At 37.8% G+C, this 14634-nt stretch overlaps 1 protein-coding gene across 9 annotated transcripts in view; it reads left to right on the top strand.

Moving 5' to 3' along the window:
• The window catches only part of SLC20A2 (solute carrier family 20 member 2), a 106992-nt gene that overhangs the window by 50265 nt on the left and 42093 nt on the right, over positions 1–14634 (top strand). For all 9 annotated transcript variants that reach the window (XM_081269257.1, XM_081269258.1, XM_081269262.1 and 6 more), the window contains 3 exons: positions 6068–6620; positions 11198–11338; positions 12577–12662. In XM_081269257.1, the coding sequence (XP_081125383.1) occupies positions 6332–6620; positions 11198–11338; positions 12577–12662 (516 nt within the window). In that variant the 5' untranslated portion in view covers positions 6068–6331. The remainder of the gene's footprint in view (positions 1–6067; positions 6621–11197; positions 11339–12576; positions 12663–14634) is intronic.

Below are 14634 nucleotides of genomic sequence, written 5' to 3'. Positions count from 1 at the left end.
GTTTTAAGTCTGTACCTCGTTCATATTAGATGTCTTTCATCTTTATTCTTGGGCTCCGTGGTGTTCGTGCTCTTTATCCTCATTGAGTAAACCTGCCTTCTTCCTGCTTCTATTGTGTGGATCCATAGTTGTTGCATTCCCTATGCTGTAAGCCTGAGCTAACATTTGGCTTGATTGTCTTGCCTTTTCTTTTGATGGACTTTGCTTCTCTTTCCGCTCTCCCTCCATCCTGCCTCCTTTCTCCTCTCTACCTTCCTCCTACTCCCTTCCTTTCTTTATTCCCTGCTTCTGCCTCAGTCAAAATATCATCTCCTTTTCTTCAGGCTCCTGTGTTATCCTTGACTGCTCTGCATATTTGTAAATATGCTGTTTAAAGGTGGTCATGGAAAGTTTCAGCAAGGTTTCAATTTTTGTTATTATTGTGAATATGTGAAGGTCAATATTTTCTATTGTGAATACACTATTACATTTTAAATTATTTTCAAAAATTTGAAAGCATAAAGTGGAAGTTTTCATGAGCTATTCAGGTACTATACTGTTGTTAACTAGAAACTCCGTATGGCAAGATGTACATGCTAAATGTTAAAAAGAAATATTTTTCCTATGTTTTATTCTACAAATAATAAGATTCTAAAAGTAAATATTCAGAATTAGGAAATGCTAGTCATTTTCACATCTGAGGAATCCAAGTCCCTATTGTACAACAATCATTAGATTGTATATCACCACTAAAGAGATATCTGTACATTGATATTTCTACCTAAGTGTCAGAATTCAAGATTTTACCTTAGCGTCCATGAAGATGGATTTTACATTTTTTGGAGAGTAGGTATGAGACCCTTTGGGCTTTAAGAGAGGAAATTGGAAAATTGCTTCTGAGCCAGAGTTCTCTGCATGTGTAACCTAATTTTGGAGGGAAATCTTGGTCTGAGTGTAGCCCACGAAATCTCAGGTAAAAAGTCTTCACAGACCAGGAGCAAACACAATGGAAAGGAGGTTGACTATGGACCAATCCTTTAAAACTGCAAATTTCCTCATATGTTAGCTTTGACAGCATTCCAGAGCAGAGACCCTTCTACCCAAACTTCATTTTGCATAGATGTGTTAAATGTCACAATTATTCAGCATTCCTGCTTTTAATAGTGTGAGTGAGAGGATATTAGGTACAGAAGCAACTGATGCTGATAGAAATTACAAAGAGAGAATCCAGGCAGTGGTGTGGCGAAGCTCAGTGGTAGAAAGCTTAGCTAGCTTGCACGAAGCCCTGGACTTGATCTCCATTGTCACAAACAATACATAATCTAATACTTAACTTGAGTCCTGCCAAGTGGCCTCATTGGGCTTGGTGAAAGAGTGGAGCTGGTGCATAGATAAAGGAACAGGGTGGTGGGAGGCAGCTGAAGCACTGAAGATGCTGAGGAAAGAAAGGGAGGAACTTGTTGACATATTACAAGTCTGGGAGATGGGACTTAAGAAACCCTTCAGTGCCTCTTGGAATAGTTGGAAAATACTTTAAAGATTCTTGTTCCTCAAATGGAAGAAGTCTGTGGCATTTGAAAATTGAAGAGTGTCTTGTAATATTCATGCCTATAAATCTCAGCCATGTAGGAGGCTTTCATAGTTAGGGTAAGAGAGAGTTAAGAAGCTTGTTCCAATCATCTTTCATGTTTTGATGTAGTACTGTTGACCTTTTCCAGAAAAGACCTTGTAGGGGTGTTAGAAAGAGCCAGAGCATTAGCTGAAAATTCTAAACAGTACTGCCCCCTTGTCTAAAGTCATTGCTGTGCAAAGAGAGATGGCATTTCTCCGTGCTATTTCCATACTTGAGACCTCCCTCTCTCACATCTACATAATTTTTATGAACTCTAGTGTATTGATTCCTTCTATTAACTACCTTTATGCTATGTCTAGTCTTCCCCACTCCAATATTAAGTAAATATTTACTTGTTCTTTTTTTCTGATTCTTCCTAGGTTTTGACTTTTACATTTAAATCTTATTTTTGGTGTGAGGTAGGGATCTATTTTTTTTCCCTTCCAAATAGTCATTTACAGTTATCTCAACATCATCTTATTGAATGTGTCAATGTTTCCCCACTGATTTTTGATATCTACCTTCAAATCCTACTTTCAAACAGACAGTACTCTCATATATCATACCTGATCAGACCTCATTCATCCTGAATTTGGCCTTCTACATTCTAGGCAGTTAAGGTTTGGGCCCTATGCAAAGTATCCTCTGGCCCTCCAGTGGCTCCATTCAGCAGCATTGCCATCTTTTTCTGTCCAGCAGATTATGTAATTATTTAAGCATTTTTTAAATTTTGCTCAAGTTTGATAAAAAATTAAGGAGAAAAGGGAGAAAAATCAAAGTGTTGGTTAACAAAAATGAGCCTTATAAGTTTAAGTATAGAACACTTAAGATATAGAAATCATTTAGGTTACAAAAAAAAAAGTGGTAAGCCTTTCTCAACGTGATGCTTATTGGACTCAGGCTGGTTATCTTGGATTATGAATGTGAGAGAGAAAAGCCAAATTAAGAAACATAAACACAGTTGTGGAAATGAGTAGTCTAAGATTATCTAAGTAGGAAAGGCAATCTCCAGGCTGAAATGATTACAATGGTAACATAAAGATGACTAATAACCTTCCCCAGCAAAACTGGGCAAAGGACACAGCTGCTCTGGTGTATACTCTTCTCTTCTGTGCTCATGATTTTCCTCTAAGTGTGGCACATCCATAAGAAATGTTCTGTGGTCAAAGCCTATCTTAAAACTAAAAAGTAAAACTGAAAATAACACAAAAGGGAAAAAAGAAAAAAAACCCACTGAGTTATTTTTCAGTCTAGTTCCATATGTCAGTAGCATCTAACCTTTTTCAATCCCTGTATGCAAACCATCATCATGTCCTGTTGAATTTTACTTTTCTTCCCTTCATCTACCACCATCACCACTCTGGTCCAGGATTCCTCATCTCGTGCCTGAACCATGTAGTAGGCTCATGATTAGTCTCACCACATTCATGCTTGTCTTCTGTCAGTCCATTGTCTATGCTGCACCCAGAATGATCTTTAAAAAATGCTAAGTCTGATTATGTGAGCCCCATCTCCAATTCAAACCCATATTGGTAGTCAAATTGTTTGCATGGTGGCCACTGTCTTTCATGTGACCCACCTCAATTTTCATCATGGTTTCCCTCTCCCTGGCCTGCCTCCAGTCTCTTCTCCTTCCTACCTTGTGAATTGTCTGGAATAAATACTTCCCCTTGTCCCAGAATTAATTCCCACCATCTGTAGATCTCTGGTAAGCCTTTCCTGTCCTCAGATAAGGTCATGCCCCAGTTTGCTCTTATGACACTTGATTGTCATGTGTCCTTCCTTCATAACCCTTGTCACTGAAGCATGTAGTCACACTTACATGATTATTTGATTAGTGTCTGCTTCCTTCACGGGATTCACTGAACTGAAATCCCCTCATGTGCCAGAACCATATCTATTCCTTTTTACTGTATTCCTAGTGACTAGCCCAAAGGAAATTCCCAATAAATATTTCCTGAATGTTGTTCTTTTTTTTTAAATTTTTTTTTCTAGGGTTTTGAGATGTAATGTTAGGTAATTTATTTGTTGATTTTTTATTCTTTTTTAGTTATTTATTCTAATTAGGTATATATGACAGCAGAATGCATTTTGATTCATTGTACACAGTTGCAGCACAACTTTTCATTTCTCTGGTTGTACACGATGTAGCGTCGCACCATATGTGCAGTCACCCGTGTGTGCATTACCTAGGGTAATGATGTCCATCTCATTCCACCATCTTTCCTGCCCCCATTCCACCTCTGAATGTTGTTCTTATGTGCCCTTTTGGCAGTCTTGTCTGACGAACAAGATTTCATCAAGAATTTGTTTAAATTTTTAGATAGATAACATTGGCTCCAAATATTTTGATTTTGATTTTTTTCAAATATATTTTTTAGTTGAACAAAAAATTGTTATCTATCTTAAAATTGTACGTGGACACAATACCTTTATTTAATTAATTAATTTATTTATATGTGGTGCTGAGGATTGAACCCAATGCCTCACATGTGCTAGGCAAGTACTCTACCATGAGCTAAAGCCCCAGACCCTTGATTTTTATTTATAGATTTAATGTGCCTATAATATTAATAAATGTCTTTCAGTAGAATATTGTCTTTTGCTTCAGAGTGGTCTTTTCATTCTCTCACTTAGAATCTGAATCTTCAGAATTGCATAGGCTAAAAATCTTCAAAAATGATAAGATTTATCAGTGTACATTTCTGTTTAATTGTGTGCCTACAACTTTGTATACATAGATAATACTAAATATGTTTGTTGACCCTTATTATTATATATTATTCTCATTTGAACATTCTGTATCCACAATATACAGTTCAGGAAGGAAAGGGAAAAAAATCATCTATCACACTACTACTCAAACCCACATTTTGGTGGATTTTAGTGTGTGTGTGTTATTTGTTAACCTGCAGTGCTGGGGATCAAACCCAGGGTCTTGCACATGCTAGGCAAGTACTCTACTACTGAGCTACATCCCCAGGCCATCTTTTCGTTTTTTATTGTACATTATTAGCATTGCCATAATCACAATATATATAAAAAATTGTGTCCTGCTTTTTCCCCATAAATAACTTACAGTTGATTGATCAAAGTGTTATATTCTGTATGACATTGTAGATAAGCCTAATTCATTCAATGCAATTTAGTAAATATTTATGAGGAAATACACTGTGCTAGTACCATTCCATACATCTAACACCTTTCAGAGAAAATACACAGGTTTGGTACCTTGACTCTATAGCAACAGAATACTGTAGTTAGGAAGCATTTAGAGACATTTTTACTGCACAGATATATTTTATAGCATCTCCTGTCCTTCCTCAAATCAGGAGTAAGTATTCGTTTAATAGCTTCTTCATTTATTCAACAAATTGATTATGGATCACCCCCACACCAGGCACTCGTCTATGTACTGGAGATTCAGCAGTGAATAAAAATCCCTGTGTTGGGAGAACACAGTGCAACAAGAATGAATGAATCAATGAGTCATGTGATAAGTAGAAAAAGAAAAATAGTAGGGTAAGAGGGATGAATAATGGCAGGTGGGAGGGGCTGCTCCTTTCTAAGGACAGGGAATGCCTTTCTGGATGGTGACATTTGAGCAGACACCTAAATGGAATGAGGAGTGAGCTGTGCAGCTGTCAAAGGGTAGTATTTTTCCTGGCAGAGGGATCATCAGGTACAAAAGCCCTGAGGTTTTCAAGGAATAGCAAGGAGCCAGAGTGAGAAGGTAGATAAGAGTCGAAGTCAGATGGGGGTGAGGCCTCTGGCTTTTCCTCTGAGATGGGAAGTAGCAGAATAGTGACTTGGTCTGACTCATGCTTTAATAGACTACTTCATTCTCTAGTCTTCTGTGTTCCTCCTCAGAGGCCTTTTAGTTCCCACCTTCATCACCCTCTGTATGCATGACCTTAAGCCATAGCTTATAGACTTTCTTTTAGACAAATGCATGGTGTACTTATACCATGAAGGGCTTATTCCCTGTACCTACATGTGCAGGTAGATAATTAGCCACACTCTGTGGTGTCACAGGATCAGAGTTGATTATCACTGTTCTAAGGAACTAGGCCCATTCCACATATTTGAAAAACTACCTTAACATTTCATTTCTTGATCTTTTGCTCACTTGAGGCAATTGCAACTCACTGAAAATAGTGACCAAATGTGTTTTTCAAATTGCATATAAAAACTTAACCTAGTAGGGCTTACTGTCAGCCTATAATTATTAAGCATGCTTCAACCTCTGACAATCTAGAATCCAGCTTTATTTTTTTATGTTTTATTTGTTGGTTGGTATGGGTGGAGGGAATCTAATTATAATCTTCCTTGAATTGCTTTATGGTTAGATCTGTCACATGCCAAAGTTAGATCCCATTAGCAGGCTTAAAACATTTATTTCTGAAAGAACAAACTGTTATACTGTTACATGTTGCTTAGGGTAATTGATTTCTTTTGTTTTCTTTCTTGTTACAGGAGGAGACATCACAGCTTTCCCAGATTGGGAGAAAAAATATGGAATGTGTTTTACTGCTGACTGAACACAACCAAATGAACTGTACTGACAGTAGTTTGAAAACCAGCAGTTAGCAGTTTGTTCAGACTCTAACACTGTCCAGCACTTTCCAGAGCAAACTCACTGTTTACAAGAACTCTAGGCCTTACGAAGTTTATAACCTCAAGCTTTGTTTATTTAAAATATTTCTGCGAAAGAAAAGTACCCGAAGCCTATTTTCCAAAATGGCCATGGATGAGTATTTGTGGATGGTCATTTTGGGTTTTATTATAGCTTTCATCCTGGCATTTTCTGTTGGTGCAAATGATGTTGCCAATTCATTTGGTACCGCCGTGGGCTCTGGTGTGGTGACCTTGAAGCAGGCATGCATTTTGGCTTCAATATTTGAAACCACCGGCTCTGTGTTGTTGGGGGCCAAAGTAGGAGAGACTATTCGAAAAGGTATCATTGACGTGAACCTATACAACGATACCGTAGAAATACTTATGGCTGGGGAAGTTAGCGCCATGGTTGGTAAGTAGCATAAGTCTTTACACCAATGAGTGATGTGTCCATTGGTCTATTTCCCTACTACAACTCTCTCCATATGGATAAGTGTGATTTTTGTTTTAACTTTTCAAAAACTGATTTAATGTTTCATATTTACTATTCGATTGCTTCTCACTTTCTGCATTTAATTTGGTTGTGACTTTTTAAAGCATTTATTTCCTCAAATTATTAGCAGTCTTGATGGTTACAATAAATTTCAGATAGGTGAATACGTCTCACAAAGTTGAAAAATATAGAGTAGCTCTTCATTGTTTTGGAGTTATTTTAAAGTTATGAAAGAAATAATATTATCTAAATGTGTTTTCAAAGTTTACCTATGAAATTTCCTTGAAGGTTGATTCATGGTTTTACTTAGGATGTAGCATTTTGAAATGTGACTGTCAAAAAATATATGCATATATAAATTAGAGGGCTAGAGGTGTGGCTCATTGGTAGAGCACTTGCCTATCATGGGCAAGGCCCTGGCTTCCATCCCCAGCATTGGGAAAACAAACAACAGCAACAAAACCAACACTCATGGGGCTGAGTGAGAATGTAGCTCAGGGGCAGAATACATGTTTAGTATGCACAAGGCCCTGGGTTGAATTCTCAGAACCAAAAATTAAACAGATAATATTTATTATTTTAACTCTTGTGTTCTTCATTTAAGTTCTAGTGCCATTACCAAATGAATTTAAGTGGTTACATTTTAAGCAGTTCTGGTCTTTTTTGTTATCAGTAGTCCTTTTGTTGTTGTTGTTGGCTCTTGTTTTGATTTTCTGCTTCTACCACTGGGAACGACTTTTGATACGTGTGTGGGTTTTTCTGGCCAAAACATAATTTGTATGTCACCTGCGTATACTATGACCTTTTATTGGTAATTTTCAGTTGTCTAGATGAAGGAAAGAATTGAGCTGAGTGAACTGTGTTGATGTGCAAGTAAACTGGTTGGTCAGTGTGATTACTCCCTTGCCCACAGTGACCGTAGCCTTGAAACACTATGGGGACACTTCCTTGCAATTTAAAGAAAAGTCCAGGCAGGAATACACTAAGTGCAGCTGACAGGACTCTTTTCTGCTTGCCTCTAGGTAGAGATGACGTCACAGCAGACAGCTGATCTATACGGGTAATTTGGTTAGGGAGAAGAGGGTTAGAGAGGAATTTCACCACCTTCTGCTTTCAACAGGACATATCCTTTTGTAGGAAGAGTCCTGCAGTAGGAGGTAAGATGCTGGTGTACCAAGAACACAGCCACATTCCACAGGTCCCTAGTTATTTATGGTGTCACTAGCATTCCTTATGCACCTTGAATGTGGAGATTACTTGCCATATTGAAGGTCACCCATTATCTTTCTTTATAAAAAGTTACTTTTAGAAGTCATTGAAGGCATCTGACAGAAACAGACTGATATACTAAGATGTTCAATATTAAAAACACAGTAAGCTAAGAGGTTCTTATTTCTCAACATTTTGTATTGTAAAGATGTAAGTTTCTAGATTGCTTTAATTCCAACCACTATTTTAATTATTGAATTTTATTTACCTTCACTGATCAAGTATTTCTCAGCAGTCAGATATATTTGAAATTCCTTTAGAAAAATAACCATTATTTGTAAAATTCATCCTTGGTAGTTATGATAAATATCTAAGATTTAATCATATCAAGCTGAATTTGAGATTTTTCTCAACAAGATAATGTGGACCAGATGCATTGAAAATATGGGAGAAATAGAAACACTGATAAAATTCAGTGGTAACTGAATTTTTTCTTCTTGTGAGGAAAATTTTTGAGCAATGGTTGTATTTATTAAAGAGATTATTAGTTACTGAGGCTATCCTGAGGACTTAAGTTAGAAAGTTTTGTGAACTGAGCTTTATGTCACTACTAATTTTTTGTATAGTCAATATAACTTGTCCAATTTTTCATTTTTCCCACCCCTGGCCTTGGCTCTTTTCTGAAAGAATGAAGGATACTTACCTCAACTAGAATTTGGGTTTACCAAAGCAATTTGAGGTTTTGCTTCAATAACATGATTGTTTGCTTTGATTTCTCCGTCTTTCTTTCCATTTTTTTTTCATGTGTAGTTAGTTGAATCTCAAAGCCTGTATTTGGGGTTGGGGGAGTTTATATGAATTACCTTGAATTTAAAAGTGGACCTCCTTGTAGAGGAGCTGTATAAATTTAAGATGGTAATGTAATTATTATTGGCCAAAACCAAAGCTAATTTTGTTCAGAAGTCCAGATTCTTCTAGTCTTCCTCTTTTTAAATTCTTCCTTCAGTTTTTTCTTCTCCCTCTCTCTCCCTTTTATTCTGTTCTATGATGTTCTCTTTTTTTTCCTTCAGTAAATTCTCCCCCATACATGGGCCTCTGTTTTTTCCGATAGAATTGTGTTAGAGTTGGGTTGGTTGGTAGAAGAAATTATTGGTGCCCCTCAACTTCCTGAACAAGTTATCTTCTGACACTCAGCTCTAAAGCAATTATCTATCTACTTTGTATGAAACCACCAACTGTTGCCAATACCTACTGAGAATTCTTCTCATAGCAATACCCATGTTGGCACAAACTATTTCTTTCAACCGCCATAAGAAGCATACAGACCCCTTATAGCCACTCAGCATCCAGGGCTGCTAAGCCCTGCCCAGTCCCTGCTTATCCTTCACCTCCTGTTTCTGCTCTGTGCACCGCCCTCACCCACGCCTGTCTCCACTGTGACCCTCAACCTTTGCCATTTCTTTCATCTTCGCAGGAGCCTACTGCCTCAAGGATGCCTGACTCCCCCTTTTCCCTAGGCTTTCTTACACCTTTATCCCATAGTTAATCCCATTCCTCTTTGTAGGATATTATTATCTTACATTAAAAATCTCTCTTTCCCCCTGGATGTGAGTGTAATCCCATTTACCTTCAGCTATTCCTGAGGTTTAGGAGGCCCCTGCTCACTACCAGGTTCCCGAGCCAGTCCTGTCTCTGTTTGCCCCTCCTTACAGCTGTTCCTTTATTCTTCCCCACTCTCTCTCTCTCTTTTTTTCCTTCTTCCCCTTGCAGGCAGTCCCTACCCCCTTACCTTTCCTTACAAACTCTCCTCCAGGACATATATTACAAAGTCAACCAGAGAAAGGAAAGCAGTTTTCAGGAAGGAAAATCTTGTCTGAATGCAGTGGGGTGAGTTTATACCATTCTCTTACATCCCTAGATTTAAGTAATGGTTCTGGCTATGAAACATGCTCCGAACTCTAGCTTTATTTTTAGAACAACTTAGTCCCTGCAGAGTCCAGGGCTCAGATATGAAGCTTAAGGAATTGACCTCAGGGAAGCCTAGGTGCTGCCATGGAGCCTGCTCCCAGCTTGGCAGCACAAAGCTGGCCCCTTCTTCTCCCAACACACGATTCAGGGGTAGACACAGGGTCACAGCCAGCCTCAGCTCAAAGGTCAGCACGCCTGGCCCTCACTGGAGCAGCTGTCCATGTTGCCTCACAAACTGGGACCTGTGCAGCCATAAATGACCCTTCTGTAACTTGGATGTCTTTGAAGAAAATGCCAGGGGTCCGCTTAAAGGTGCTGCTGCTGCCAAGCAACCAGGCTTCCAGAATTAACATTTGGGATTAATAATGTACCCAGCTTATCTGCCAGACTCTTGATTCCTGTACAGTTCTGTACAGGCTTTTCAACAACTGCTTCTGAAAGCGATCTCTCCCAGCTGATGCTTTTAATACTCACTGCAAAATCTGATCTGCTTATGAAAATATCTCAAGTGAACTGTAGCCTAGAAAAACATTAAGCCTAGGAAAGTGGTGGAATGGAAGGAAAGGACACAAAGCTACAGTAAGGGCTCCCAGACACACCAAGCAGGATCTGAAGGCAGACGCCCAACTGGGTTAAATATCACAGTTATTTTTCATATGAGAGACAAAAAAAAATGTTTAATGTGGTAATTTCCACTCTTTTACAGACTAATGTGGCATAGACAATATTTAGCACTCCTCATAATGTGACTACAAGGCATAACTGTAACAAAACTTTTCCCCAGTGTGTTGCCTTTCTTATCTGTCTATGTGTGGTAGAGTCTTTAATCTCTTGCTGATTTTGGCCAAACTTCACACCAAACAAGTTCATCATTGGCATATTCACCCTCACGTGACAAAGGCAAGTGATAACTGGCATCAGGAGACTTGTCTTTAAATACATAGTCGTCATAATCTCTTCCATGTTGAAGAAGGGATAGTCCTTCCTTCAAGGTAATTGAGCAATTTTTGTCTGGTCCTCAGCACTTTATAAAAAAAAAAAATCCATAGAAAATTAAGCTCGGGGAGCTGGAGTTGTAGCTCAGTGGTAGAGCACTTGTCTGGCATGTGTGAGGCCCTGGGTTCAATCCTCAGCACCACCTATAAATAAATAAAATAAAAGATCCATTGACAACTAAAAAATATTTTTTTAAAAAAAGAAAAGAAAATTAAACTCAGGGAAATGTTGTTATAGAGAATAATAATTTGGACTTCTTACCTTGGTGGCTAAGACTGTACTATGTGTCTGATTTTATTTCATTTTTATCTTTCAATTCACAGGTTCAGCTGTTTGGCAGCTGATTGCATCCTTCCTGAGACTTCCAATCTCAGGAACTCATTGCATTGTTGGTTCAACCATAGGATTCTCACTTGTTGCAATTGGTACAAAAGGTGTGCAGTGGATGGAACTTGTCAAGATTGGTAATTGCCATTTTCTTTTACCTATAAGAAGGAAAGTTTACCTTTTCTAGAGTAAGTTTTATTACAAGTTACTTTATATTTTTCCCTTCAAATGTTAAGATTTAGAAGACCTGTATGGTATGAGTAATGCTTTCCCCCTTAGAATTTCTGTTAAAGGAGATTGTGAACTGTTAGACAGTTTTAAACTCCATTCTTTTAAAATTTTACATTGTCATTCAGCTTTGAAAATCAATATTTATTTGTTCTTCCCAGGCAGAAGAGAAATTTATTTGATTGAAGTCAATCTAAAGGTCAGAGAAAGACTAGGCCGGAAGTAAGGAAAATGGCATTGAACCCAGGAGCTCATGGTTATGGGGAGGCAAATTAAGCCAGTGTTATTAACCTCCCTGCAGTCAAGACATTGTTCAATGTGCCCCCTAGGGAGGAAGCATTGTAGTGTTCCTTGGAGGTTATAGGTGTGCTGAGCAGGGACCAAAACAGGCCAACACTCATTCCAAGAGTAGTAACAGTTTACTTCCTGGCTATGCTTTTAGCACAAGGTAAATCCACTCAACCTCATGCACATCAACCCACCCACAGTGAAAAAGGCTCTTTTGCCCCATCGCCATCCTCTGTGTTGCTCATTCTTCTACCAGAATCACCAGGTTAATCAGGTCTCTGAGCTGCCAATCAGAAACACAAGCCACCAGGAAAATTGCCTTATATCGGAGTGGTCATCAATTAGCTACACTTTAGAACTACCTAGAAAAGTGATTTTAAAATACCACCCAGACCTCATTCCAAACCTTTCAGATCAATCAAATTTTTGGAAGTAGAGTTAAGAGCATAAGTGGTTTTTAAAAACTCCCCAGATAGTTTCAGTGTGCCACCAGAGCTAGGAATCTAATGGAAGGTGGCAACCTTTTTAAAAAAAAAAAAAAAAAAAAAACCTTACTGATGGAACAAGTACAGGACCTGCAGGTGAAAGGGCTCAGTGGGAATCAAAGGAATCTGTCTTCTGAGGCTAGTGCTTGGGGGACAGCTACTCCACTGAGCTGATAGTGTAATCTGTTATGTGCCACTTTGTGTCTGAGTGAACCAATATACAGTCAGGAGGGCTTGCTGGGTTCTGAGTTGAGTAAACTATTCTGGTGATATTTATTACTGTATATAACTTATATTGGCTGTCGTATTATAAAAATATGACCACAATCATGTATGAATTTTAACATTCATTAGACTCTTTTTTAATCATTTAGTTGCCTCTTGGTTTATATCTCCACTGTTGTCTGGTTTCATGTCTGGCGTGCTATTTGTACTGATCAGAATGTTCATCTTAAAAAAGGTAAGTGAGGCTGTTTTTGTTTTTATTAAATTTTAGGACTAATTTTGGCTCAGTATCAATAGAAATTGATAGTGAGAAGGGGGTATGAGGGAGAATTGTATATTTTCTTTGTTAAGGTACAGCACTCCAGAGTTAGTCTGACATTATCTTAAGTGGCCAGAATGAGCCAAGGTCAAGTATCCAATGAATCCCCCAGAAAATAGCACCTCCAGTAGTGTTTTGGGGAATTTTGATTTAGTTCATTAGTTAATACTCCCAGGAATTGTGCTCAGACCTTAAAAAAGAAAGGTGATTATTTCCTGAATGTTAAGCAGAATAGAATGAGATATTAAGATTTTGAAATTGATTGTCATTAACATCTGGAGATTTCCTAAAGATATTTTCATATTTTTTTAAAAACGGAGATATCAAGCTTGAAATACTGACTTAATTTGAGGGAAGGATGCAAAAAAAGAAAATATGCCTACATGGTGTGCATTTTGTCTGAAAAATAAAATTAGAATTTAGATTAGTATTCTGGAGAGAAACTCAGTTGTCATTTTTTAATTTGACTGTCAAAGGGTTATTGCGATATGTTTCTTTTTTATATTTCATTTTTAAAATACACATGTAATGTTTATACTTATTTGTGGGGTACAGTTTGATAGATAGATCCAATATATAATGATCAAATAAGAAATATTAGCATTTCCATGTCCTCACATTTTATTATTTCTATGTATTGGGAACCTTCAAACTATTCTCCTCTAGTTATTTTGAAATGTATAAAATGAATTGATATACACTATATTACCCTATTGTGCTATATAACATTAGAATTATATGTTAGTCAGCTGTCACTGTGACAAAGTACCTGAGATAAACAACTTATAGGGAGGAAAGGTTTATTTTGGCTCATGGTTTCAGAGGTTTGAGTCCATCGTAACTTGATCCTGTTGCTTTGGGCCCATGAAGACCCAGTGCATCATGGCAGGGAGCACAATGAATGAAACCTATTCACTCTATTGTGATTGGGGAAGAAAAAAGAGAGGAAGAATAAGGACCAGGGTCCTAATATTCCCTTTAGGGTTCTAATATACCCCCACTGACCTAAATTCTTCCTCTAGGCTCCACCTCCTGAAAGTTCCATCACCTCCCATTAGTGCCATGTGCTGGGGACCAAACACATGGGCCTTTGGGAGCTATTCAGTATCCAAACTATAGCAAGCTACTTCCCCCATTGAACTATATTTTGGTACTCATTATCCACCATCTCTATTCCTCCTTCCTACCTCCTTCCTGCCCTCTGGTGGCCTCCATTCTACTTTCTAGTTTGGTTATTAACTCTTATAGCATCCACAAATGAATAAGAACTTATAATGTTTTTTTTTTTTTTTCTGTGCCTGGCTTATTTCACTTAACATCCTTCAGTGCCATCCATGATAACCACAAATGACAGGATTTCATCCTTTTTATGGCTAGATATGTTCTATTTTGTGGAAGAGACACATTTTTAAAAAACTGCTCATCTCTTCTTGGACATCTTGGTTGAATCGTTACAATGTTTTTGTAAGCAATAAAGCACCTTTTTGTGTTGCACTGTAGTCTTCCTTTTTTTATAGTTTTGCTTTCTATTGTTTTAGCTACCCATGACCAACCATTGTCTGAAAATATTAATTGGAAAATTCTCAAAATAAATAATTCAGAAGCTTTACATTGCATGCCAATTTGAGTATTGTGATAAAATTTCCCACCACCCTGCTCCCATTTTAACTAGGATGTGAATCATCCTTTTTCTAGTATATCCATTCTGTGTATATTACCTACCCACTAGTCATTTAGCCATTTCAATGATCAGTTCTATTGTGGCAGTATCATAATGCTTGTATTCAAGTAACTCTTAGGTAGAAACCTAATGCTATGTCACCATGCCTACATCATTCACCTCACTCCATCTCATTATGTAAGCATTATATTTTCTCACATCATCACA

This window comes from Spermophilus citellus, assembly GCF_964194105.1.
Source record: "Spermophilus citellus genome assembly, chromosome: 16".
In the NCBI taxonomy this organism is placed as follows: domain Eukaryota; kingdom Metazoa; phylum Chordata; class Mammalia; order Rodentia; family Sciuridae; genus Spermophilus; species Spermophilus citellus.
The sequence above is the reverse complement of the archived record's forward strand: the minus strand, read 5'-3'. Positions and strand labels throughout refer to the sequence as shown.